Below are 26,199 nucleotides of genomic sequence, written 5' to 3'. Positions count from 1 at the left end.
TGTGTCCCCTTTTTTGAGTTGTAACTCATTATACAGTCTCTGGGCTTTAACATAAGCCAGTATTGGAGACGGTTTTACAGAGGTTAGTTCTCCATCTCTGATATCAGTCGTTGCCAAAGTTTATGGCACGAATGGTTGTCGTCACTAAAGAAAACCTTTTGGTTGTACAGGGTATTCAGCGCAGCTGAAAGCTGTATTGATTTTTATATTTTTCTGTAAGATTTTTGTTAAAAAATTTTAAATTAAAAATATTTTATAGAGTTCTTCTCAAAATTAAGAGTAATAATAAGCAAGTATCGCAAATCTCGGAAACTAGAAGGGTTAGAAGGTCGGTTAAATAGAGGAAAAATTGCACAATATTCCCAAAAAAATATTTGAGTTAGAAAATATATTAAATTAAAGAACTTCGAGGTACTTCGATAACTTAAATACGATTTATTTTAGGCAAATATTGGCAGTAGCGAACAAAAAGTTCATCAAGGACCCTCGACAACTCTCTTTGACAAAATCGATAATATAGAATTTATCGATCAGTCCGCATCCCAAGATGTATCTAAATTAAATAAAGGTTATCACACGCTGGATGCTGATGCCGATTTTAACGAAGATGATGTGTTTAAAACGCCTACTAATAAGCTACAAAAAAGTAAAGTTAAAGCGAAAACTTCGAGCAGTAAGAAGAAAACCAAAAAGAATAAAAGTGAGTATAAACATCTTTGATATCTTTCTTTTTTTATCGCTATATCAGCAATAGGGCAACGGCCCAGCTACGTCGAAACACCGGTTCCCATTAGAACACCGAAGTTAAGCGACGTAAGGAGATACTAGTGGATGTACGGGTGACCGGTTCGAAACTCTGTATCGTGCTGTTGTCCAATAAAGGCAAAAGTGTAAAATCTATTGACACACACTGCTCATTCACGCCGGTTCGAGGCCGGATGAGATCGGATATCTCGTTAGTAAGAGTCGATTTAAACACTTGCCAAGTCGGTAGGCCATTGACCATGATATGGCCGAGGACCGCGGTTCGGATTCCGCGTAAAACAAAGTAGGCCCCGTTCAGATTAGCCCTGGCAGCAAAAAGGAGACGTTAACTGAAATCTTTACTTTACTTTTATATCAGCAATATCATATATTTTTTTTTAGATTTAAGATCCGATACGCCAAATCCAGAAACCTCTCACAAAAAAGCGACTTCGGGAGAACAAGTTACCACCATAGAAACGGTTACAACGGACATCGAAACCACGAAAATTGTGACGACAACTACTAGCTTAAATCGCTACACTTTCATGAAACTGATGGACGAACAGAACGCTATAGATTTTCACTCGGAGAAAAAGAACAGGACTCACAGCTGTAGCAGTATACCCTATGACAACATCATCGATAACCTGGCACCGTTCAGGAAAAGGTTTTGTAACGTTCAGTTGTTTGGGAGGTCTAATGAGAACGGTAAGTCTTTTAAATCTTTATAAATAAAATAAATTTCAAAGAGACTGATTTGTAAATTAAGAAGGAAGAAAAAGATACAAAACAAAAAAGAGTCAAAGTCTTGATCTCATACATTTATATTAAACGTAACTAGATGACACGCGTTTTGCTCGTATACCGGGATGATAAAAGTCTTAAAGATATACCAGGTGTTTCTCAAAAGTAACTCACCCCCTATAACTGTTTTATTTTTTCAGATAAAAACGAGATTTGGTGCGTTAGAATATGACATAAATCAGGATTGATTGACGTATTCAATTGTTTTCGGTCACTTCCTGTTTTACTGAAAATGACTACAACTTTTGATTTTTATCATTATCATATGTCACCTTTTGACACTTTTTTTTTTTTTTTTTTTTTTTTTTGAGGTGTAAAATACCTTTATGTACGGAGTGTGGGACTCAATCTCTCCTTAAGCTGCCTACAATTTAACGACAAGTAGCGTCGGACTGTTCCTTTTTTGTCATTACCCCTGCTCTTCGCTGTATTTTGCCTCTAGTATATTTTGGGCCAGTTTTGAGATGGCTTCAAAGTTTTCTCTTCTTTCTGTTACCGATTTTAAGAAGGTATCTGCGGATATGTTGCCACCAATCGTCATGCGTGCCTCACATCTTTTCTGTTCCCATCTTGGACAAGCAAACATTGTGTGTTCTGGAGTATCATTGGGTTCAGCACAGTATCGGCATTCCGCTGACTTCCCTCTTTCCAATTTTACACAGGTAACTCCCAAAATTTCCGTGGCCACTCAATATTTGAGTAAGATTGAAGTTTACCTCTCCATGCTTTCTTTTAATCCACATATTTATATTTGGGATGAGCTTATATGTCCATCTTCCTTTTTGTGATACTTCCCATTCTGCCTGCCACTGCTGCACTGTGCAGTTTCTCTTCATCTCTCTGCTTGCCCTGGTTTGTACTTCACACTTGAGAGTCGTTCTCTTTCTCTTGAGAGAAGATGCAAGGGCACCAGACCCGATATCACCAAGGCTGCCTCAGTTGAAGTTGTTCGATACGCCGAGCTCAAAGCCATGACTCTCTGTGCACCTTCAAGTCTTTTTTTATTTACGTGCATATTGGTTGCTTCGTTCCACACAGGTGCTCCATACATAATAATATTCTGGCACGCATATGCTAACACTCTTCTCTTTGCTGGTGTTGGGCCCCGAACGTTTGGCAGTATTGCGGACAACGCTTTAGCAGTTCGTTGTGATTTCAGACACACCTCCTTGATGTGCAGGCCCATCGTGAGTGTACGGTCTATGTGGAATCCAAGATAGTTGACTTGCTTTACTCGCTTTACTGGATCAACTTTTCTCTTGCGGCTCAGTAAAATCGCCTCTGTTTTTTCCACAGCTATTTCGAGTCTTTGCTCACGCATCCATCTAGCTATGATCTTTAGTGTATCATCTACAGTCTGCATTAGGTCGAGGTCGTTTATTTTTTTGTTTCTTTTAGTTTTTTTTGTTATTATCACAGCAAGGTCATCGGCGTAACAGATCAACTCTGTCCCACCTGGTACAGTAAGCTCCATGACACTGTCGTATAATATGTTCCACAGAGTTGGCCCCAGCACCGAGCCCTGTGGGACGCCACCGAATACCTCTCTTTCATCTTCTCTATTGAGAACTATAAATCTATTATCAAGATAGCTTCTTATTATGTTCACCAAATAGCCACTTATGCCCCATCTTCTAAGTTCTTTAATAATTATTTCCCATGACGCGCAATTAAATGCATTTTTAACGTCGACTAAAATCAAAGCATTATGCCAAGTGGCTTTTCTTTTCACGATATCCGATATTTTCTTCATTGCATGTGTGGTAGATTTCCCCTTTACAAATCCATACTGGTTTGGATGCATACCATTTCGTTTCTTTCTAATTTCTTCCAAGAGTCGCGTATTGATGAGTTTCTCATAGACTTTCCCGATTACATCAATGAGGCAAATCGGACGATATTTTGGTGGATCATTTAGGTGCTTCCGGGGTTTCTCTGTTAGGGTTAATTTGGATCTCTTCCATTCTTTAGGGAATTCATTTCTCTGAAGAAAGTTATTGAAAAATGTTCTAAAATATTCTACATTGTCCAATATTAGCGTTTTTATCACATTTGGTGGCAAATTATCACAGCCCGGAGATTTGTTAATTTTTATATCTTTGGCAGCATTTATTAAGTATATCTGAATCACAAAAAATATCACATTCTCTTATCACAGTTTGTATATTATTTGGTTGAGTCCAGGTTTCTCTCTCATATACAAATAGAGCCTTAAACTGTTTGATTTTTTCTTCTGGGTCCATTTGAACTCTGGGTGGCATTTTTTTCAGCTGGGATCTTACTATCTTGTATGCTTGACCGTAAACATTTTCTTGTAAGTCATCGCAGAGTTTTTCCCATGAACTTATTTTTGCAATTCTGATCTTTTGAGACAGATCCTGCTTTGCTTCTTTGTAGGTACGTTTATAGAGCTCGCGAAGATCATCGTTTCTTGTTTCTCGTTAAAACCTTCTTCTCTTTTTTTTACTTCTAAAATGTTTATTTGGATATCTTCGTTCCACCAGTACGGCATCTGGAAGTCTTCATCACAACGGACAGTCGGAGTACTTTTGCATATGGTTTAATTGAAATTGCAACTACAATTTAACGACAATTTGACTCGAAATTCCAAGTGTGTGGTACCAAATTATTCGTAAAAAATGCCTAATTCCAATATATTAATGAGCCATCTTAGTTCAATTTGAAAAAATTGAGATATTATTAAAAATACGATTTGGGCATTTTTTAACTGGCCGGGACAAGACACGAACAACATTAGACGATCAAATCTATTTTACCAAGGCGAAACAGAAAGTGATCGAAAACAATTGAATACGTCAATCGATCCTAATTTATGTGATATACTATCACACCAAATATCGTTTTTTTTATCTGAAAAAATAAAAAAAGTTATAGGGGTGAGCGACTTTTCAGAAACACCCGGCATACGAAAAAATAAAATGCCACCCATTCACATTTTTTTACAAAAAAAATGTGCTTATTATAATTAAGAATATCGTAGTGCGATTGTGGAATACAAACCTCTATTGTTTATAGATTTTCCGTGGATAGGATCGGATTCAGACGTACGTCAAATCGTTGAGTCGGTGTTGAATTATATTTTGGATATGGCAGTAGATATAATTGAAAAGAACCAATTGTTACTGAAAGCAAAGGACAATAATGAACCTAAAAATAAGCCTAAATCAAATGAAGGAGAAATTCCAAAAGAAACATTTTCCGATTTCGGATATAAGGTTGTATTAGACATTGTTTGATTAAATTTTATTTAATATATCGTTTCTTTTCTCTTTTATAGTCGAGAATTCGTTGTAACACAGGAAATATTTTACCTAACCTCTATCAAAAACCAACGAAAGCGCCATCTAGCGATAATTTAATAGATGCGAAGAATTTCGTTGAGGATTACGAGGAATATCACGATTCCTGTTGTGAAATGGCAGATTCCCAAGTAGCTGTGAATCAGGTTAGTAGCAGTTGTTTTTTTTAACTATATACAGGGTGTCTCGATTTCGTGTGTTGTATGGGGTTTCTCGTTTATGAGTATAGCTACAAAGATGCTACACACATATTTGTCCTAGCCTTTTTAGTTTCTAAAATACATGGCGAATTTGAAATTGTAGCACCCTGTATAATACAGTAATTATTATAATACTTCAGGCTCAATTAAATTGTAATAAAATATGGAATTGGTAAGTGTATTTATTATAAAATATTTTGTTAATTATTGCAGATTATCAAGGACCTTAGTGAAAACTTCGAAAAGGAGATAACAGAAAGGCAACGTCACCAGAAAAAGAAAGATAAATTTGTCAAACACGGCGGCGTTACCACAATGATAGCCATCGAGACCGATTCAAACGCCGAAGACGATATTGATCTACAACAAAACAACATGATGCTCTTAGAAGTAAGAATTCTTTGATTTAAAATAGTGTAAATATATAGCAATCTTTTATTTTTATTGATATTTAAGATTGGTCCAATGTACAACATTCCTAAGAATCTGTTTCAAAGTGCCGAAATGACTGAGATCACTGAACAAACAATAGATCGGCATGATCAGAACGCGGAGAATAATTTGGATGTTGAGCAACCGCTTGTGGTCAATTTAGCTGAAAGAAGGGCTAGAACTGAAGATGACGATGACGATGTTTATAGGCCGATAGCTGTCAGTCCGGATGGAAGGTAAATATAATAAAAATTTGTGATTGTGTTAAAACACTGTATATAATAGGCTTGGTTTCACTTTTTTTTTTGTATTTGACCAATCGATTCTACAACTAAAATTCTTACTTAAATCAAGGAAAATCTTTGATTTTTCTCGGCCGTAAGTTCTGAGAAATGTCTCCGAGTGTCTTAGACCATTGAAGGATTCCCATTCCAGTAGGATTCAGAACCGGGAAATCCGGGAATTCTCGGTTCTTTTAAGACATCAAAGAATCATTACAATTGTGTTATGTTTTATAATGTATGTCATTTGCATCTTTAATTGTATATGTTAAGTTTTTTTTTCTAATTTAGTTAAGTTGGTTTCGAGATTGGTTGATGTTTGATGTAATTTTTAAACTACGTATGTGTTTTCTTGTTTTTTTTTTCGCTTGTGTTTATTATTTGGGTTCATTTTTACTTTTGCGTGACTTATTAATTTGGTATTATTTTCATTTGAAACTCAATTTTTATCGGTTTTACATTTGAGAACTATCCCTTGCTTGCTAATTGACGAACTCCACCATCGTTGAATAAAAATATTTTAGTACGGTTCTGGAAACTCTAATTAATACTACCAATTAGGGTTCAGATTTTTTTGGCCATCACAGAACCGGGCCTCGGTAACAATAATAAAAAAAATATTTTTTTGTTATGTGAGAAAGTCCTTTGATACTTTCTAGCGGTCGAAATCAAACTCTTCTAAATAAGTAATGATGCTATTTCTTATTTTTCTTGCTTCTTTTCTCTTTTGAAGTTCCTATAATATTTATTATGTTATGTTTTAATATGTTTGCATTTTTAATTCAATATTTTAGGACTTTAGTCTCAAATTCAGTTAAGTTGGTTTATGTTGTTTGATGTGAAATTTAAGTTACCTATACTTTTTCCTTTACTTGTGTTCATGTTAATTTTTTCATGACTGATTACTTAATAATTTGATATTATTTTCATTAAAAATTTAATTTTTTATCCATTTTGCTTTGAAAAACCATCACTTGCTTTCTGATTGATGAATTGCACTACCATTGAACAAAATTTAGTCAGTACCGAAAGTACCGAAAAAAAACCGGGAAATTCCCGGTTCCGAAAACCAGCTCCAGTTTCGGAAACCCTACATTCCAGGTCACGGATTGAGTCTTCTAGCTTCTTGAGTTCCGCTTTAAGTTGATTTCCACTTGGTTGTCCACTGTTAGGTTAGTACATTGTTTGCTTTATCATTACCTACATCGTTTGCTTTTTCATTACCTTCTATTCCTTAGTTGGCTACCACCCAGAGTAAAATGACTCTACTTTCTTTGCCTAATTTGTTCAGCTTCTCTAGCTAAACTTCTTTATTTGTAGATTTTTCAAATATGAAGAAGAAATCGGGCGTGGTTCGTTTAAGACAGTTTATCGAGGACTGGATACGCAAACCGGTGTAGCAGTTGCTTGGTGCGAATTACAGGAAAAGAAACTAAACAAGGCGGAGCGGCAAAGGTTTCGGGAGGAAGCAGAGATGCTTAAAAAACTACAACATCCCAACATCGTGCGATTTTATAATTACTGGGAAAGCCCCGGTACAAAGAAGAAGAATATTGTCTTAGTTACTGAACTGATGCTGAGCGGAACATTGAAAACGTAGGTATTTAAAAATTAAGAGTTGGGACTTTGTATAAAAGACTAACGAAATGTTAAGCTTCATTTAGAACCTCGAACTTAGTAGAATAAGTTAGTGGTTTCAAATTATACTTTATACTTTTGAGTTTACGATCATTCACAATGTTTAAAACATACAATTAAAATTAATAGAATATCTTAGCAACAGTTTGCGTTAGTCAGTTGTATCTATAGAGAAAACCTAATAATTAGCTTATAAAACAATAAACTTCTCAATTTCTAACCGCTTCTTTTCTTGGCGGATGACAATCAAAGACGAAAATGACATTACTCGCAAATTTTGAAGTATAATTAGTAACTTCACTAATTTGGAGGTTCTGAATTAAGCTTTACATTTGGAAAATACAATTTGACATTTATAAAATCATAAGTTGACAACTGAAGGTATGTTGCCTTGGCATTTGCCTGGTTTTGTATTGTTACCAGTTCAATTTTAATTTAAAAATAGATGTAATCTTTCTTAAATTATTTAAGATCGGCTCGTCCCTTTTAATAAAAAGATTAAGGAAGGAGCATATCAAAAATCTTAGATCGAACGCGATGGGGTCCTTTAATGACCGACTTCCGGTTTATCAGTGGCGTTCTAATTTTTTTCAAAACGTGTAAAAATATGATGTAGAGTAGATCCAATAATTTGTTGTTTTATTTTAAGTTGTCAATAAATGTTGGTAGTTATTAAGATTGTTATAAGTATATATAATTCTAATAAAAATAGATAAGTTATGATAATTATTTATTAACACAAACATCCGATACGCTACTGAAGCAGTTAATTTAAATTGACGTATCTAAATTCTTTAATGTCTAATCTTTGACAAGTAGTAAATAAAAGCAAAAATGCAAGAAAAATATATAATTAGTTAATTTTAAATGAATTTCAAAAAAGATCCGTTTACTACACATGTGTATATTATACAGGGTGTCCCAGAAATAAGTGCAAGTATTTTAACTGGTAGCATAGTTCAACCCCAGAAACATGCCTAGAGTAATTATACTATACTACGTACTACTTATTCTAAAATGTTAGCGTGATTGACAAAGACAATACTATATCGCGTTTCTTTGATTGATTCGTTTTTGTGCGTCAGTCCATTGGTGTGCTTGCAGTGCGACCAATGGGGCATTCCATTTTATATTTATAACCAAATATATGTTTTGAGAAGACTTTGACAGTTAAAACAACAAATTACAACAGATTATATATTGATTATTATATGACTTGAAACACCACGGCACTGGAATTAAGTTTTATGTAACCTTGAACAGATTAGTTCACATGGTAGCGACCGATGAATCACTCCCAAACATTCGTGGCGTTTACTATATGAGGTTTTTTTTGCGAAAAAAAATTTTGGAAAATTCGAAATTTTTTGAAAAATTTTTTGGAATTTTTTTTAGTTTTTAGTTAAAAAACATAATTTCTTGATAATATGGCAACATAGGTATAGGAAAATTAAAATAACTTTTGTTGCACATTATAATATGACCACCAGCAAACTCCATAAGACGACGCATAGCGTCATTGATGACGTGCAACGAAAGTTGTTCCAATTTCCCTATATTAGATTAAATTTACAAGAAAAAAAATCCAGAAAATATTCAGTGGTTCTGAAAATTTTAGCAAAAAACCTTTTTTTGGTTTGGTTTGGTTTAACTCCGTTATTTTGGACTTACATATTTGAAAAACGATAAAGAGAAAATATGTTTCTTTTATCGAGATCTACCACCCCTTAAAATACTTGCACTTATTTCTGGGACACCCTGTATAGTCACTTACTAGCGAAAAGTTATTCCATTATTTCCCTCGATTTTTGACCGAGATCTACCGCACGCTACACAACCACCTACAAAACTAACTATTTTACAGTCTTTTTCAATAAATCGCAATAGTGTCACTGTTAATTTAAATTTTGCCATAAAAAACTTTCCTTCTAGATTTACTACCTCTAAACAACTATCAGTAGTAGAATAAATAACATATATCATAAAATAAGCTCAGTAAAGACTGACAAGTCTACAAAATTTCAAATCAAATTCAAATGAGTCGTCAAACAGAACTGTCAAGGATGCCCACCCCACTGCATGAATACGTGGATAGCATTATACTCCTTCCTTAATCTTTTTATTCAAAGGCTTGTCCAAAATTGTTCAGTGTATGAGACTTCTTCTTTAAGTCTTCTTATTCAGTGGATTAAAATGGTAATGATAATGGATGGTAAATAAATATTTATTTTCATTTTAAAGATTGCATTACTGTTTTAAGGTATTTGCGTCGCTTCAAGAAAATCAATCCCAAAGTACTGAAATCGTGGTGCCGTCAAATCCTGAAGGGTTTAGCGTTTCTACACTCTCGATCGCCACCTATAATACATCGAGATCTGAAATGCGATAACATATTTATTACTGGAACGACTGGATCGGTTAAAATTGGGGATTTAGGATTAGCTACTTTGAAAAACAGGAGTTTCGCAAAATCGGTAAGTGGCATTATATATATATAATAGCTCTAAAAGCCTAAAAGGCTCATGGCTTGACTGGTTATCTTTCTCCATTTGTTTCTGTCTTTCGCCTTTATTCTCCACCCATCCACTCTTCTCCTTCTCAACTCCTCTTTAACATCCTTTCTTCATCTGGTTTTCGGTCTACCCCTCCTTTTTCCATCTATTTCACTTTCATTATCATACTAGGAATTCTTGCTTCAGCCATTCTTTCAATGTGTCCCAGCCATCTCAGTCTTAAAAAAACGCTTTATTGTACAAAAAGCCAAAACAGCTTCATCGACAAAGCATTCACAAAACAAAAAAGCACAAAAACAAATATGCAAATAATAAAAAAATGTCATACAATACAAATCAATTCAAAAAAATTTACGTCATTAAAATTACAAATAAAACATACATGGACATTGCAGAACACAGGCGTATCTAGAAAATTTTACAAAAGGAAAACTGTAAATGGATAAAATCATGTTATATATCATAAAATCAAGAGTTATAAAATATTAAATACTAGACCTTTAACCAGTGTGTGAGATGATCAAAATTTTAAAATTCAAAATTGTTCATGATTAAACATCAACAAAAAAGTCGTTTACCGCATATAGGGCTCTCTCCAGTAAGTATGATTTCAGAGCTTTGCGAAATGCGGGAAAGAATGAAAGTGACTTGATCTTTGTGCTCTTGCTACTTCCGTTATACTCGGTGCCCGATAGAGTTGCTTTAATTCTTCGTTTGTTCTTCTGGTCCATATGTTGTCTATCTTCTTTCCTCCAAAAACCTTCCAAATCTCTAGCCTCGAACTTTCCGTTGCATTGAACGTCCACGTTTTACATGCATACAGCACTATTGGTCGTATCGTTGTTTGGTACATTCTGATTTTTGAACTTAAATAAATAAATGCTTTTATTGTCAAAAAATTTTACAATTTGTAGACAAAGGTAAAGTAAACAAACAAAGTAAACAAACAAGGTACACAAACAAACAAACAAAAGATAATACAAAACATTATACAAATAATATTGTCAGTCTTATTGTTTAAAATAAACATTTATATAAATGTTTACAATGTCAAAGAATAAAAAAAAATAAAAATAATATTCAAAAATAGTCAGTTAGTTTATAGTAAATATCAATGACCTCTAAATAAATTTATTTCGGTAACTTCTAGAGATGTTCTTACTCTTAATAAAAGAGTAAGAACTCCGCTTAAGCTAATTACTGTTATAATTTATTTACATCAATGTCATATAGTAAATTTACAAGAGGACAGTTTCATTTGACATCTCCTGCTACAATATTTTTCAGTAGAAGGTATTTAAAAATATTAATCAGATAGTCGAATGTCACTGACGTGTCCTCAACAAAAATGAAGCGAATTTACTTATCCACGAATTTTATAAGATCTAAGATTAAAGTATAAACTTATTCTAATAAAAATATCTAACCAAGCGAGAAAGTACAAGACTTGGCATCGTAGCAAATTAAGTGGATTCAAGGATTATATTTTACTCTCTCAATGAATGGGTGAGGGGAAGATAGACATATGATATGTCACGTTTTGAATTTGTCTTTTTTGATGACAGTTTTCCATTTTTATTTTGATAAGAAAAGTTATTTTCAGCCAAAATTTTATTGTTTTTTATCCACAATCAAGCTTTTAGATAAATTATCATACATAATATAATGAAGATACAATAAAATTGTGACGGATTTTGAAAGCCTAAACTTTGAAAAATTTTGTGTTTTAATGGATTTTCTGTTTTATTTTGGAAAAATGGTTTGTATGTTACTGCACAAAGTATATTTGTAGTCCCAAAAATTTATGGTTTACAATTTTAAAAAAATCTGTTTTATGTAGTATACATTTTATAATTAGCTACGGATTTTGCACTTGCTAAAATATTGTTTTTTAATTTAGGTTATTGGTACTCCAGAATTTATGGCGCCGGAAATGTATGAAGAACATTACGACGAAGGTGTTGATGTCTATGCGTTTGGTATGTGCATGCTTGAAATGGCCACCAGCGAATATCCTTATTCAGAGTGCACTGGACCTGGTCAAATTTACAAGAAAGTTATATCGGTAAGTAGTTTTCTATCATTGTTATTGTAGTAATTCATTATAGCCATATAGAGTAAGCATGCAGGGGTGGGCAACGACGCGACGCGTAGAAAATTATTTTTTTACGTGTATGTAGAAAAGTGCTTAGAATATTGGAAAGTGTATAAAATCTGACGACAAGTACAAAATTAATTTTGTATATTTAAAGCCGTTTTTTTCTTTTTTAAAACTGTAATATGTGCGCGCGCTGTGTCTCTATTCTGTAACGGTACTAACTCCCTGAAGATAAGAGACAGTAATCGATCTAAAGACTATTAGAATATTTTTTCTGTTTAATATGAAAACTGTACTGAAAGGTTTGATTTTTTTCTTTAAAATTTTTCGTTGTTCCTTTTTTAATATTACCATAGAAAGCCTCTAGTTTCATAAACTATACAGACTGGACCACCGTACTAGTAACATAGGCAGATCTCGGACGAATTAGCGTATACCCGTCCGCCGGATAAAAAGCAGGCGAAAAAATGCGATAAAATAAAAATAGGTAAATATGTGATAAGAATGTTTCAGAATTTGTATTTATTCGTGTTTTAATAGCCACAACGTATACATAGATTCTCGCGACAGCTCTCGTGTAAAATTTATTTTTTATGTAAAATAATGGATGTTTCAAATTGTAAAATGGTGTTTCCAAAATGTGTGGTGTATAGATTTCACCGACGAATCAAGTTTTCTTTTATTAAGTCGTCATAACCCTAAACAAGTACGATATTGGTCTCGGGAAAATTTGCACAGATATTTTGGGGTACGCACGCAATATCCTCAAAAGCTAAACGTTTGGGGTGATTTTGTAGGGGAGCATATGATTGGTCCATTTTTTATAAAGGGTAATTTAACTGTTGAAAAGTATTTGGACTTGTTACAGCAGCACATTGTCCCTAGAATTCGTGAGTTATTGGGAGAAAGATTCCATAATGTCTGGTTTCAACAAGATTGTTGCCCTGCGCTCACAATGCCCGTATTGTTCAAGAATATTTCAACAATACTTTTTCCCACCGTTTAATTAGTGGATATGGAACTATTTTGTGGCCCGCTAGATCACCAGATCTTTCTCCTAATGATTTCTCTTTGTGGGGTTATGTAAAATCCAAACTGTATGGTCATAATAGGGCTAATAATCTGGATGAGCTTCAAGTAAAAATACGAGAGGCTTTCCAAACTATTAGCCTAATATGTTAGCCAATGTCAGACGGGGATGTTACGACCGCCTAGGCTTCTGTCTAGCACAAGAAGGTGGTTTTTTTGAACACTTGTTATAATTTTTTTTATTTAGAGTAATATTTTAGTTTTTTTTATTTTATTGATGTATTTTTTAATTTTGGAAATGAGTTTTGGGTTTAGAGAATTTATTTATTTTAAGTTTTGGCTTGTAAAAACACTCAAATAATAAATATTTAAGTATTTTTATTTTAAAGGTTACCTTAAGTAAAGGTAAAAACTTAAAATAAAAATAATAAATACTCGGCACTCCTCGCGTCGTATTCCTAGTCTGTCACGGCCGACCCGTCCAAGCACAACTGTAACTGCTTACTGCCTGACCAGCCGGCAGTGAATCTCGAGTACGAACGTAACCTACTATGTTACTAGTAGCCCCGGTCTTCTCTGTGTACCTATATAATAATTATTGTAGTTTGTAGTTCTTACTTTCATTATGTTAGATGTTATTTTTTTGTTGTTCTGTTTGAGTCTTATCTAAGTTCATAGAATTTCATAGAATTATTCTGTAAACTTTGATCTTCTGACACTTTTGAAAACTTTTAAGATATATGTAAACTTCGACTGTAGTGTGGAAGAAATCAAGGAAGATTTCGACAGATGATATCCATAAGATGACAGAAAATACGATATGCCGTGAATTATAATGACACAACTGTCACTGTAACGCATCCTCCCGTTGTACATATCAATTTAAAATAATACGGAAGTTAATAGTTGAGCTTTTTTTAACATACTATATACTATCCATTTGTTAAATAATAAATAACAATTAGACATATTGTTATTAGTTTATTTCTTGTACTAATCGTTGTGATTGAAGTATTTGAAATAAATATAAACTCAAAAAAAAGCTTACAATATACAAAACTAATTTTCTACGTGTAGAAAATACGGTAGAAAATATAAAATTTTCTACATACCCAACCCTGAGCACGAATAAAATTGACTAACACTAGCGATCCACAATAATTGAAATTGTTCGCAATTGCTGTCCTCCATTCGCGAACTTAGAGTTCCGGGCTTTACGCCCTGGGGCTACTCGAGAACGGTTCTGAAAGGAGCGGTGCGCGATAGCCTGGTGCCTCCATATGGCGCGGAACAGTTCTGGAGCTTTATGACTCAATTGAATGGAGTGAGAGTATCGCGTTCTTGAATAGTTCAGAGCTGCTCAACTGCGTGAACGGAGGACAGCAAATACAGTGTCGGCGGATTTTAGTATTATTGATTTGTACAGGGTATCCCATTTTCGTGTGTTTTACAGGGTTTCTCGTTTATGAGTAGAGCTACAAAGATGCGATTTTTACATTGCTCTACTATTTTTTAGTTTTTCATGTAGAATTCAGTGTGTTAACAAGTTTTTTGATGGGAACTGCCATTCTTAAAATATTACCCAAACTTATGTCATTTTAAATGGGATTATGAGCTTTGCTATGAGAAACCCGATAAAACACACGAAAATGTGACACCCTGTACACATCGGGGGCGATGCAACATACTGTATAACGATTTTTTCAGGGCGTTAAACCGGCAAGTTTTGAGAAAGTCCAGAACCCTGAGATAAAAGACGTGATAGAAAGTTGTATCAGGCCTAGAAAAGAAGATCGGCCCAAGATTAAGGATCTTTTACAACATGTCTTCTTTGAAGAAGATGTGGGCTTAAAGGTGAAATTCTTGTTTTTTATACTTTTATTGATTTGAAAATTGTTTATTAATTTTAGGTGGAAGTTGTGTCTCAAGAAGATAAAAAAATCGTGTTTAGGCTGAGGGTTATCGATCCAAAAAAGAGAACCCACAAACATAAGGAAAATGAAGCTATACAATTCGAGTTTGATACCCAAACCGACAAATACGATGCAATTGCCGAAGAAATGGTAAATATAACAATTAATAAACCATCAATTTATTGTCAAGTTTTTGATAAATCATGCTTTGAAAGCAACAACAAATAATTCATTTAATTTTCAAAGTAAACTAACTCTGTTATTGTGGACTTATGTGAAAGATGGTAAAGAGAAAATAATTTATTATAATAAATAAACTAACTTACAGAATGTCAAAATTAGTGATAGTAATTTTCAATTAGTAGAAAAAACAGCAAATATACAGGGTGTCCCAGGCTGAGCGTGCATTATAAGTTTCTAGAGAACCACAATATCTAGATCTAGATTTTTTGCACATTATTGTTTTACAACGAGATCTATTGATTAAAAATATTTTCAATATGGCGGCATTTCTGAAAATATCGGAAATTGACAGCAACTTTCTTATTTTAAATGGGTGCCCCCATTTTTTATTATATACTTAAATTATCTGTAAAATTCTATGAATATTGATGTCAAACAGTCTATATCTAACATTAACCGTTTTTGAGAAAAAAAAATATTTAAAATTGTTGGACGAAAAAAACTATATAGTCAAAAAATTTATATAGCCTAAATGTCAAATTTAGTGATTACCACAGCCCCTGTGCCATAAAGAGAAGACGTGGCTATCTATTTCAAAAATTAAATTGTTCAAATATCATATAATAATGGCGGTAGCTGTCATGGAATTGAGTGATTAAAAATTATCATAAATCATTTTTTTCAAATGGAAACTCACTTATTTATTTCACTAATGAAACGGGTTTTCAATTCATTACTTTTTAACTATACATTTTCCTATACCTAAAATAAATCGTTTTTAAGTTATTTAAGGTTGAGTTTGAAAACATATATTTTTCTTGATTTTATCTAGCTTCCTTTGACATTAAGTGTCAAACGGTCAGACAATTTATTTCCGTCTGTCAGAAAACGAATTATTTGAATTTCCTATAGTATAAATACTGCCTGCTTAAGAGTTTAAAAAGTGTATTTATAAAAATATATCTCGTATTTTCGCTCTTTAGTGATATTTTAGTTGATAAAAAATGTCTATACCTATGTGGCGGATTCATCTATCCAAAAAAATCCTTATCGGTTTTTCGCCATTGCACTGCAAGAAAAATCTACAAAATAAAATAGTTATTTTTTGTAAAAAATTAATAATAAATAATAATTTGTAATTTTAGTTGATATTATTAATAATATTCCGTATAATCGTAAAAAAACAGCGCAAAGTTGGCTCGAAACTGATTCTGCTTTTTGTACAAAGCGTCACAATATGACATGGTCAGATCTATTGTTTTACATTATTTGACGTTTAAAGTAACTGGTTAAAATCAAGAAAAATATACTCTTTAAAACTAAATCTTAAATAACTCAAAAACGATTTATTTGAGGTATAGGAACATGTATAGTTAATAAAAAATCGGTAAAAAAACTTTTAAGTTAAACGGTTTTATCTTATGTGCACTGAAAAGTAGAAAATAATAATAACAATTAGCTATTTTGAACTTCTAGTTCAGAAATATTTTAGTACTAGGCAGAATAGCTTTTAGGCATATTAGACTAAAATAAAAACGTGGGGCCCCTCTGAAATCCTACCTATGGCAAAGCATATCTTTATACTTTGGTAGATCATGAACTCGGCGTTCGCTATATATTTATATAGAAGAAAGTATTACAGCAATAGTTAATGGGCCCCACGTTTTTATTTTAGTCTAATATGCTTAAAAACTATTCTGCCTAGTACTAAAATATTTCTGAACTAGAAGTTCAAAATACCTAATTGTTATTATTATTTTCTAGTTTTCAGTGCACATAAGATAAAACCGTTTAACTTAAAAGTTTTTTTACCGATTTTTTATTTTCTAGTTTTTAGTATTTAACGGAAATGCCTACCGAATATTCTCTATTTAATTCATTTAGTGCATCATTATTGCATGGTTTTTTACCTGATAATTTATTACAATCTGACGCTCAGGTGTTTCTGACGCTAACAACTCTCTCTGTCTGTCGCGTTCTGATGCTGATAATTTAGACAATCTGACGCTCAGGTGTTTCTGACGCTAACAACTCTCTTTGTCTGTCGCGTTCTGATGCTAGCCTAGACTCATGACGCTCAGGTGTTTCTGACGCTAACAACTCTCTTTGTCTCTCTCGTTGTGATGCCAGCCTAGACTCATGACGCTCAGGTGTTTCTGACGCTAACAACTCTCTTTGTCTCTCTCGTTGTGATGCCAGCCTAGACTCATGACGCTTAGGTGTTTCTGCCGCTAACAACTCTCTCTGTCTATCACGTTGTGATGCTAGCCTGGACTCATGACGCTCAGGTGTTTCTGACTCTACCAGCTGCCTTTGTCTCTCACGTTGTGCTATTAACCTGGCATCATGTTGCTCAGGTGTTTCTGTTGCTAACCGTTCTCTTCGTTTCTGTAGTCGACTATAAGTTTCATTTTCACTTTCTTTTGCACGTTTCGTTCTATACTTTTCTTTCGCCTTTTCGAGCCTTCTTTTTCGTTGTGTAGCAGTTTCGTTTTTATTTTTGTTTGTGTTTTTATTTATTGTTTCCATGTTGTTCCCACGAGTAATGGACATTTTAACGGTCGACCCCAGAGGTCCAGTAGAGGGGCAAAGCTATAATATACAACAAGAGGCGCCCAATCTTGAGGGGAAACGCTTGCGACATTACATTTTTAGCCACCCTAATGCCATACAGTCCTCAGCACATTTTAACCTATTACCTTAACTTGGGTGGTAAAGCTACCGCTAACTACGTAGATACATCTAATCACCTATTTTTTTTATCTGTCCTTCTAACGTCACACAATCTTGGACACAACTGTTCTGGACACGACTGCTCATGCCCTCACCTAATACGCCATTTTGTAACGACGTCCATCTTGGATTTTAAATTTTGTCATAATCACAGTATTCTACTTGTGTAGCCCTTTCATTTGATACCCATATTGAGGGGGTTGTGGAAAAATATGAAATCCGCCATTTTGTACCGGCGGCCATCTTAGATTTACAATGTTATTGATATTACTATATTGTATTGTCATCGGAACTAAAGGTGTGTACCAAATTTCAGATCAATCTGACAACAGGAAGGTACTTAAATTTCAATTTCTAATTTTGACCCAAATAAATAAATACCGTACGGGTCGAGCTAAATAAAACCGTTTAAAAAGTAACGAATTAATAAAATAAAAAAAATAATAAATAAAAAAAGTGGGTTTCCATTTGAAAAAATAATTTAATCGCTCAATTCTGTGACAGCTGCGGCCATTGTTATATGACATTCGAACAATTTAATGTTCGAAATAGATAGCCACATGCACAGTGGCTGTGGTAATCACTAAATTTGACGTTTAGGCTATACTCATATTTTTGACAGGCAGTTTTTTTCGTTGAAAAATTTTAAATATTTTTTTTCTCAAAAGCTGTTAATGTTAGATATAGAGTGTTTAATATCAAAATTCATAAAATTTTACAGAGAATTTAAGTACATAATAAAAAAATGCAAAAAATCTCCGAGCTAGATGTTGTAGTTCTCTAGAAACTTCTAATGCACGCTCAGCCTGGGACACCCTGTATATTCCACTAAATATATTTCAAAATTAGCGAACAATGCCATTGCATTTTATTATTATCTGTCAAGAGAAATTGTTGTTAGAAGTGAAAAGTTTATTGTTTTATAAGCTAATTATTAGGCTTTCTCTATATGGATACAACTGAGTATTGCAAGCTGTTGCTAGAATATTCTAGTAATTTTAATTGTTTTTTTAGACATTGTGAATGATTGTAAACTCATAACCATAAGGTATAATTAAAATCCCTAATTTATTCTACTAATTTCGGGGTTATGAATGAAGCTTTAAACATCCGGTTATATTTGAGTTAAGAAAGTTCCTGTTTTAGGCAAAATCGGGAATAATATTTGAAGAAGATGCCAAAATGGTTTCTCAGTTACTGAAAACTCAAATAGTTCAGATCAATAAAGAGCGTGAAAAGCAGAACAAAGAAAACGAAGTCTTGGCACAGCAATATCAACAATACTTACAACAAGGCAAGTCTATTCTCCATGAATTTTACAATTTAGCTACAAATTGCTTAAAAAATCATCAAAATCGGGCAGAAAATTTTAAGTCGTTCATTTTTCTTGCCTGTCTTAGAAATAAGTGTTTAGAAATAATCTTCGATACTTTTTATTTACAGTTGACCAAATTACTCAACAACAACCGCCACAAATCAACCAAAGTCAACAGAATACACAGTCTCAACAGCCAGTAATTGTTTCATATTACGCACTTAATGATTTTATTGATAACTAATACATTTTAGCTTCAGCCTGCCTCTCAGTATCAACAACCTGGTATAATTCAACAGGACCCGCCTGCATATCAATCAAAAAGTCTTACTTCTGATTTACATCAATCCGCTCAGTCTGTATCGTCGTTAATACCACAAGATAATCAACAAGAGGTATTTTTACTAAGTATAAGTACTGTAAAAAATTAATTGTGAAATGAATCAAAGTCAAAAACCTACTTACTATAAATTATACTTATTTTATAAGTGGAAGTGTTTTTTAAACACTCCCATGAAATGTTTTTTTCTAGTCTAATATAAATAAACGTATTGCTCAGGCATCTGTAGAAGTTAGTAATGTATAGGTCATACCAAATAAACTTTTAGTCACGTGATTAAGCTTGACTGGCACAGCGTTGCCCACTTTTACATATTTTCTTTTAATCAAAATATTTTAAGAAACAAAAATAAATTACAAAAATATAAACAGTTAAAAAAAAATGTTATATAAAATATCAACAAAACAACTCACCTTCTTAACAGCACTTAAGGGACATAAAGAGCCATTACTACCGCTTTCCCGTTCAAAATATTCTAACAAGGTTGCGACGAGTTTTTTACAGCGGCTATTAAGCTATCTTGTACACTTCGCACTAAAAGAGGTTCTAAAAAGAACAATGTTCGACTGCAAGGTCTGCTAGTAAAAATGTTTAAGCTTAAAGTATTACAATACAATTCATTTAAACCAAAAATATACCTTTACCTACATTTAAACCAAACAATACAAAACTAAAGTGTCAAAACAAATGACAAGGTCAGGAAATAAATAAATGTGGCAACTTGACATTTTTTACAGCTGAACTACCACCTGAATCCCGAGCGGGAAATTTAAATTCTAGTTTGTCAGCCCGGCGCGGCGCCGAATATGTCCATGGTTGGCAACAATGAATTTCAAAATCGCGCCCACGATTTTGTAACTAAAAGTTTAATTGGTATCGCTTATTTGATTTTATATATATTCACTTGTTTGATTTTAATGAACATAACATAAACAAACATAAGATAAGTAAAACATTAAAAATAAGCCATATACAGAAAGTTTCAGGCTTTTTGCTTTTACCTCATTAAGTAATTGTTATCAGGTAGTAACGTAATTTTAACAGAATGTCAACGGTTTTTATAGACGTATGTGTTGAAAGAAACCAAAGTGTTTTTGAATAGTTGCATTTAGATAATTTAAATCGTTTTTTGTTTGTTCTTTTTTTTTTTTGTTCCCAACGACGGGGTAACTAAGCAGGACAAATATGTCTGTAGCATCTTTAGGTACATAAAAAAGTAGCACAGTAATGTGAAAACAGCATCTTTGTATCTATACTCATAAACGAGAAACCTTGTAAAACGCACGAAAATGGGACACCCTGTACATTGGCTTTGATTATATTAACAATTGATTTTTGTATCTTGAACAATTTTGGATAAATTAAAAAACAATATACCTACTTCCTTTACTCGGTAGAATAAAGATATGATGTATTCACAACCGAGCACACAGCCACAATTTCCCGAGCCTCCACAACAACCGTCGCAAGTACCTTCTGTCCAACCACAAGAACCGCCTTCTCAGTTTGTTGATCCGTTGCAAGGTACCAATCAAGTCCAGTCTTGTTCGGCTATTCTTCAGCGTCAAACTTCAGTTGATCCTGATATGCAATCGCAAACAATTGTCCATAAAGAAAGTGCGTCTGCTCAGTTTATGCATCAGAATGTTGTTCAGGAAGATGTAGTTCAGCATGGAGAAATTTTGCAGGTATGAAATAGTACTATATCTAGCAGTATTAAGGCGCACTCTCACGACTCGTCTACTTGGCAAGTACGCCAATATTTGTGTACTTGGCAAGTATCTCCACCAGTTCCCACTTTGTAAACAACATGTGGCGCTCGCATGACGTGTCCATTTATGAGAGGCTCGAGACGCCAGCACAAACATTGTTTAAATCCTTGGCAAGTAAATAGTATAGTCGCATCGATGGATATCGATCGTCCCGAAATTGTCGTTGCTAGTGATTCTTTTTTCTTTTTAAGTTCTTTTACTGTACACTGTAATACCATTTCTATGTTCTTTATGATTGGCCATCCATATGAAGGGCTCATTTCGTATAAATCCATAAATTCCAAAACAACATCATTTGAAGACTACACGGGAAAACCCAGTTTTTTCCATTTTAATTGGAGCCGAGAAAAATGCAAGTTAGTGTTTTTAAAGAAATATGTTATTTTCGGTAGAATAATTAGAAAAATATATATTACTACCAATTCTGAATTATCAATATTGTGAATTATCGCCATATTCTGAAATACCGAAATAAAAATGTCAAAATGCAAAACAAAACAGGGGAAAACCAGGGATGTCCAATTAAAGGTTGTATAAAAGCTAAATCTAAACTATTATTTTTTTGTTGGAGGAAGAAAATTAATATTTAAGTAGGTTTTTATTACAATACATAAATTTATAACATATAATACTAATTGCAAGAGGCATGCTTGTCGCCCATGCGTAAATACATCTCTGGTTTTTGCCATTTACGCGTGGGCTACTCTGGTTTTTCCTTTGTACGGCAAAATAACCGAGCTGTAATATCTCTGGGACTAAGCGTATTATTGTTTTCTTTTTTCTCGAATGACGTTAACATTTGTCTATAAAGTTGTATCGCTACCTTAATTTCTATGAAAATGTGACATGTCTAGTTTTTCCCGTGTAGTCTTCATTTGTCCACTCCATTTATTGCTGTGAGAACGATTTAGGTATGTCGCCAATATTGAAGTTATTAATGTAAACTTTATATTATATAATCTATTATTGTTTTAACGTTTTAAATTATCCGCAATTAACTCGAAAAATACTACAATCCGGAAATAAATGAGACATACTCTATAACAGTACAATTATTTGCGCAGTGGTTTTTTTGCGTCTCGGCAAGTATAGACAAGGCTGGCCAAGTACACTTGGCAAGTGTACGAATAATTATTGTGATCCTTTGACTCGGGCTATATTTACCGACAGACCGGGACGCGACGAGTGACCGAGGAAACCGTTCTCACGACATGGCGAGTATATTCCAATAACAAATGTTTGTCAAGTACACGAGTCGTGAGAATGCATCTTTACAATTAGTAGTACAACAACTAATACAATATACAATTGCAAAATTTACAGGGAGAAACTGAGCCAGATGTACCCGAAACCCAACCTATTTCACAGACTGATTTGTTTCATCCTGTAACAAGCTCCAACGATTCGAATAGGTAATATTATTGCTGTAGACTCTACAGTATGTCCCCGAATTTTGGAGGGAAGGGGGAAAACTTTTTTATTATTACCTTTTTGAGACCAATGTATTTTTCTTAAAAGTTTTTGTTCTTCTTATATGTTTAATCCCCTTTACAATTTTCAATATTTCATACCGTTTTAGAGAAAAATTATTAAAAAATATTAAAATATAGTTGATTTTTTTCCCAAAAAAGTCAAAACGCGTTTCTATAGTAATATACTTTCGTTAACAGCGCATTTACTAGTTTTATAACTAGTCAAGTAAGCATTTTAAGCTGTAACCTTTGAATAAAATGATTAAGGAAGGAGCATATCAAAACACTTAGATCGAAGGCGATAGTAACCTAAAATGGCCGACTTTAATCCGGTTTATCAGTGCCTAATTTTATTCCAAACGTGTAAAAATATGAAGTAGGGTAGACTCAATAATTTGTTGTTTTATTTTACGTTGTCAATAAATGTTGGTAATTATTGAAATTGTTATAAAATATATAATTTTAATAAAAACAGATAAGTTTTAATAATTATTTATTAACACAAACATCCGATACGCTACTGAAGCAGGTAAGTCAAATTGACGTATCTGAATTCTTTGACAAATAGTAAATGCAAGTAAAAATATAATTAGTTAATTTTAAGTGAATTTTATAAATGATCTGTTTACTACACGTATGTATATTATATGTATAGTCACTTACTAGCGAAAAGTTATTCCATTATTTCCCTCGATTTTTGACCGAGATCTACGGCACGCTACACAACCAACTATTTTACAATCTTTCTTGATAAAAAGTTCTGCCACAAAATTTCCTTCTAGATTTACTATCTCTAAACAACTATCAGTAATAGAATAAATAACAAATAACATAAAATAAGCTTAGTAAAGACTGACAGATCCACAAAATTTCAAATCAAATTCAAATGTGTCAAATGAACCGTAAAACAGAACTGTCAAGAATCCCCTCCTTGGGGCGCTTTGTCCGTCTATCATGCAAGAATGCATGGATAGCATTATACTCCTTCCTTATTCTTTTTATTCAAAGGCTGCAACACATGTGACTAATTGACATAATTATACATAAGGTTAAACATGGACGGTCGAATAGAAGTGCCACAAATCAACCCAAATCTTCAACAAGAAAACTATGTTCATCAGCAACAGGTAGTAAAGACGACATATTTCTTTTTATAAATTTTATATACCCCATTTTAATAGGGGTATGCACCGCAACATTCCCAACCTTATCAGCAGTATCAGCAAATTGAGACTCAGCCAGACTTGCAGGCGCAGCAGCAATTTATTCAGCAGCCATATCCGCATCAGCAACAACCTCCAAGGTAATGACAAAACTCCATCCGTCAAAGCAGTCTTTTTTGTATGTTTAAAAAATTTCGTTATAGACCAAATAGCCCCGTTATGTCCCACTAGCTAAACCGGTGCACAAAACTATGCTCGCTACCGTAGTTGAACTCATCTATAAGGTTTTTTTAGCTTGAATAATAAATTATAATACCAAGTTAGACCTTCTGAATATATCAAAATATTAACATTTTTATTTTTTTTAGAATTTTCACAAATAATACTTCCTAAGATTTTTAGAATAATTTTATCACAAATTTTTCGTGTATTCGCTATTTAAACCCGTCTATTTGTTTAGCCCGTTGTTTACAGTATTCTCCGATGGTGGCAGTACCATCGGAGAATGCACTAAGGCTATAGCAAAAAATGAAGATACCCTTAAAACTAAAAAAACTAACTGACGTTTTAAAAAACGAATAAACATTGTTTGGAGCAATGGAAGAGTTACAAATACGAATATGAAGTTCGCTACTTAGCAAAGATTACGTTGTTGCCAAGAATATTCGCTGATTAACTAAACAAGCTTTCATTGTACATGTTGCAAATGTAACAAAAATAATGTTTACATAAACGCTGTTTAAATGCAAATTGGTGCAAACGGCCATTAGCAATATATTTTTTTATTACCTTTGACAGCTCTCAGCACCAGAATAGCGAACAACAAACTTATCAGCAACCAAGTCAACAAGATATATTACCTAATCAGCAGCAACCTCAAGCAGCCTTTAGTACTCCATCCCTTTCGCAAGCTAGTTTTACCCAGCCGCCCGAAGGTCAACATAGTTACAGTGAACCACAGTACGTAACCCCTATCGATCATCAACAGGAACCACCTAAGTTTATGCCACAACAAAGCATTGATCAGGTCAGTGTTGTAGATTAGATTGTATGGGAGGAGGAAACAAAAAAATTACTATGTCTAATTTTTATCCTTCTAGTCGCATATTTACTCCAGCATTTAATATAAACGATAAACATGCATTTTATGACTGTCTTATATACATATGTATGATCGAAAAAAAAACGGCGTCGAAGACGGCTGGGGCTTGATAATCGATGATTTTGGCGAGGTCAATCCCTAGATGTCATTCACTAAAAATTTACATAAAACTTGTCAAAAATTAACACTAATTATAGGAAGATTAAAAAAGGACAGAACGTTTCCAGACACACAAATCTATTACTAAAAAATATTTTTCTCGAAACTACACAATTTAAAAATCATTTTTACTCAATATAAAAATAAATTAGAACCTTCTTAAGACCAGCTGGCAGTAAGCGCCATTAAAAAATTTGAAGAATAGGGAAATAGAAATGACGTCTGTAGAGATTGATCTCGCCAAAATTATCATGGATTGTCATTCCCCTAGCCGTCTTTGACCCGCTTTTTTTGATGATCGTATGGTATGCATACTGATTTTTTAGGGGTACTTTTGATATTTTTTTACCTTTGCAATAGTTCCCTTATATAAATGATTTAATTTTTTATGTAATACTCGATTAGCAAAATTCATCGGTTTTTCCCATCACTAACTTTAATATTTTCATACGTTTTAAGGAAAATATTGTTTATTAATATAAACATTATAATTTTAGCCAGTCTATCAGCAGCCTCAGCATCAATTTGTCCAGCCTCCACAGCCACAACAGCAGCCAAATGAGAGCGCTGCTCAAGATGTCAATCAACAGCAATGTCAGCAAATAGATAATAGGTAAGTATTGCTTATTTTATTAATATCAGTTCTAAAATTAGAATATTATATAGTGCTCAAGAGGTGCATGAACAACAGCAATGCCAGCCTATAGGTCATAGGTAATTATATTTTTTTATTCTTTGTATGTGTGTCTAAATTTAGATCGTTACTTGTTAAATAGTTTTGTGCTTGCGAAATATGGCCGATGTACAAACTTCTTAATGTAAAACTAATTCTTTCGATATAGTTTCACTAGCACCTCATTGTTGCTTAATATTCACGCCTGTAATCCACCATCTACGACATTTTCGTAATTTTTTGTTACATCAGAATATTTCATAGCTACTCATATGCTAATTGCAATCATACTTCTCGAACAACTGGTTGTAA

The 26,199-nt window shown here is 33.4% G+C and overlaps 1 protein-coding gene across 1 annotated transcript in view; it reads left to right on the top strand.

Moving 5' to 3' along the window:
• LOC115880025 overlaps positions 1–26,199 on the top strand; it is a 58,044-nt gene that overhangs the window by 6,711 nt on the left and 25,134 nt on the right. Inside the window, exons 3-23 of the mRNA XM_030897136.1 lie at positions 445–700; positions 1,147–1,455; positions 4,588–4,787; positions 4,850–5,017; positions 5,285–5,461; positions 5,528–5,739; positions 7,105–7,380; positions 9,683–9,896; positions 11,836–12,000; positions 14,770–14,916; positions 14,973–15,125; positions 19,038–19,185; positions 19,335–19,405; positions 19,461–19,601; positions 20,944–21,234; positions 22,642–22,730; positions 23,839–23,917; positions 23,972–24,093; positions 24,752–24,980; positions 25,712–25,827; positions 25,881–25,928. Coding sequence (XP_030752996.1) covers positions 445–700; positions 1,147–1,455; positions 4,588–4,787; positions 4,850–5,017; positions 5,285–5,461; positions 5,528–5,739; positions 7,105–7,380; positions 9,683–9,896; positions 11,836–12,000; positions 14,770–14,916; positions 14,973–15,125; positions 19,038–19,185; positions 19,335–19,405; positions 19,461–19,601; positions 20,944–21,234; positions 22,642–22,730; positions 23,839–23,917; positions 23,972–24,093; positions 24,752–24,980; positions 25,712–25,827; positions 25,881–25,928 — 3,611 coding nt within the window. The remainder of the gene's footprint in view (positions 1–444; positions 701–1,146; positions 1,456–4,587; positions 4,788–4,849; positions 5,018–5,284; positions 5,462–5,527; positions 5,740–7,104; positions 7,381–9,682; positions 9,897–11,835; positions 12,001–14,769; positions 14,917–14,972; positions 15,126–19,037; positions 19,186–19,334; positions 19,406–19,460; positions 19,602–20,943; positions 21,235–22,641; positions 22,731–23,838; positions 23,918–23,971; positions 24,094–24,751; positions 24,981–25,711; positions 25,828–25,880; positions 25,929–26,199) is intronic.

This window comes from Sitophilus oryzae, unplaced genomic scaffold (assembly GCF_002938485.1).
Source record: "Sitophilus oryzae breed Bouriz unplaced genomic scaffold, Soryzae_2.0 scaffold_1604_pilon_pilon, whole genome shotgun sequence".
In the NCBI taxonomy this organism is placed as follows: Eukaryota; Metazoa; Arthropoda; class Insecta; order Coleoptera; family Curculionidae; genus Sitophilus; species Sitophilus oryzae.
Note: the sequence above shows the minus strand (reverse complement) of the source record. Positions and strands in the feature narration are given on the sequence as shown.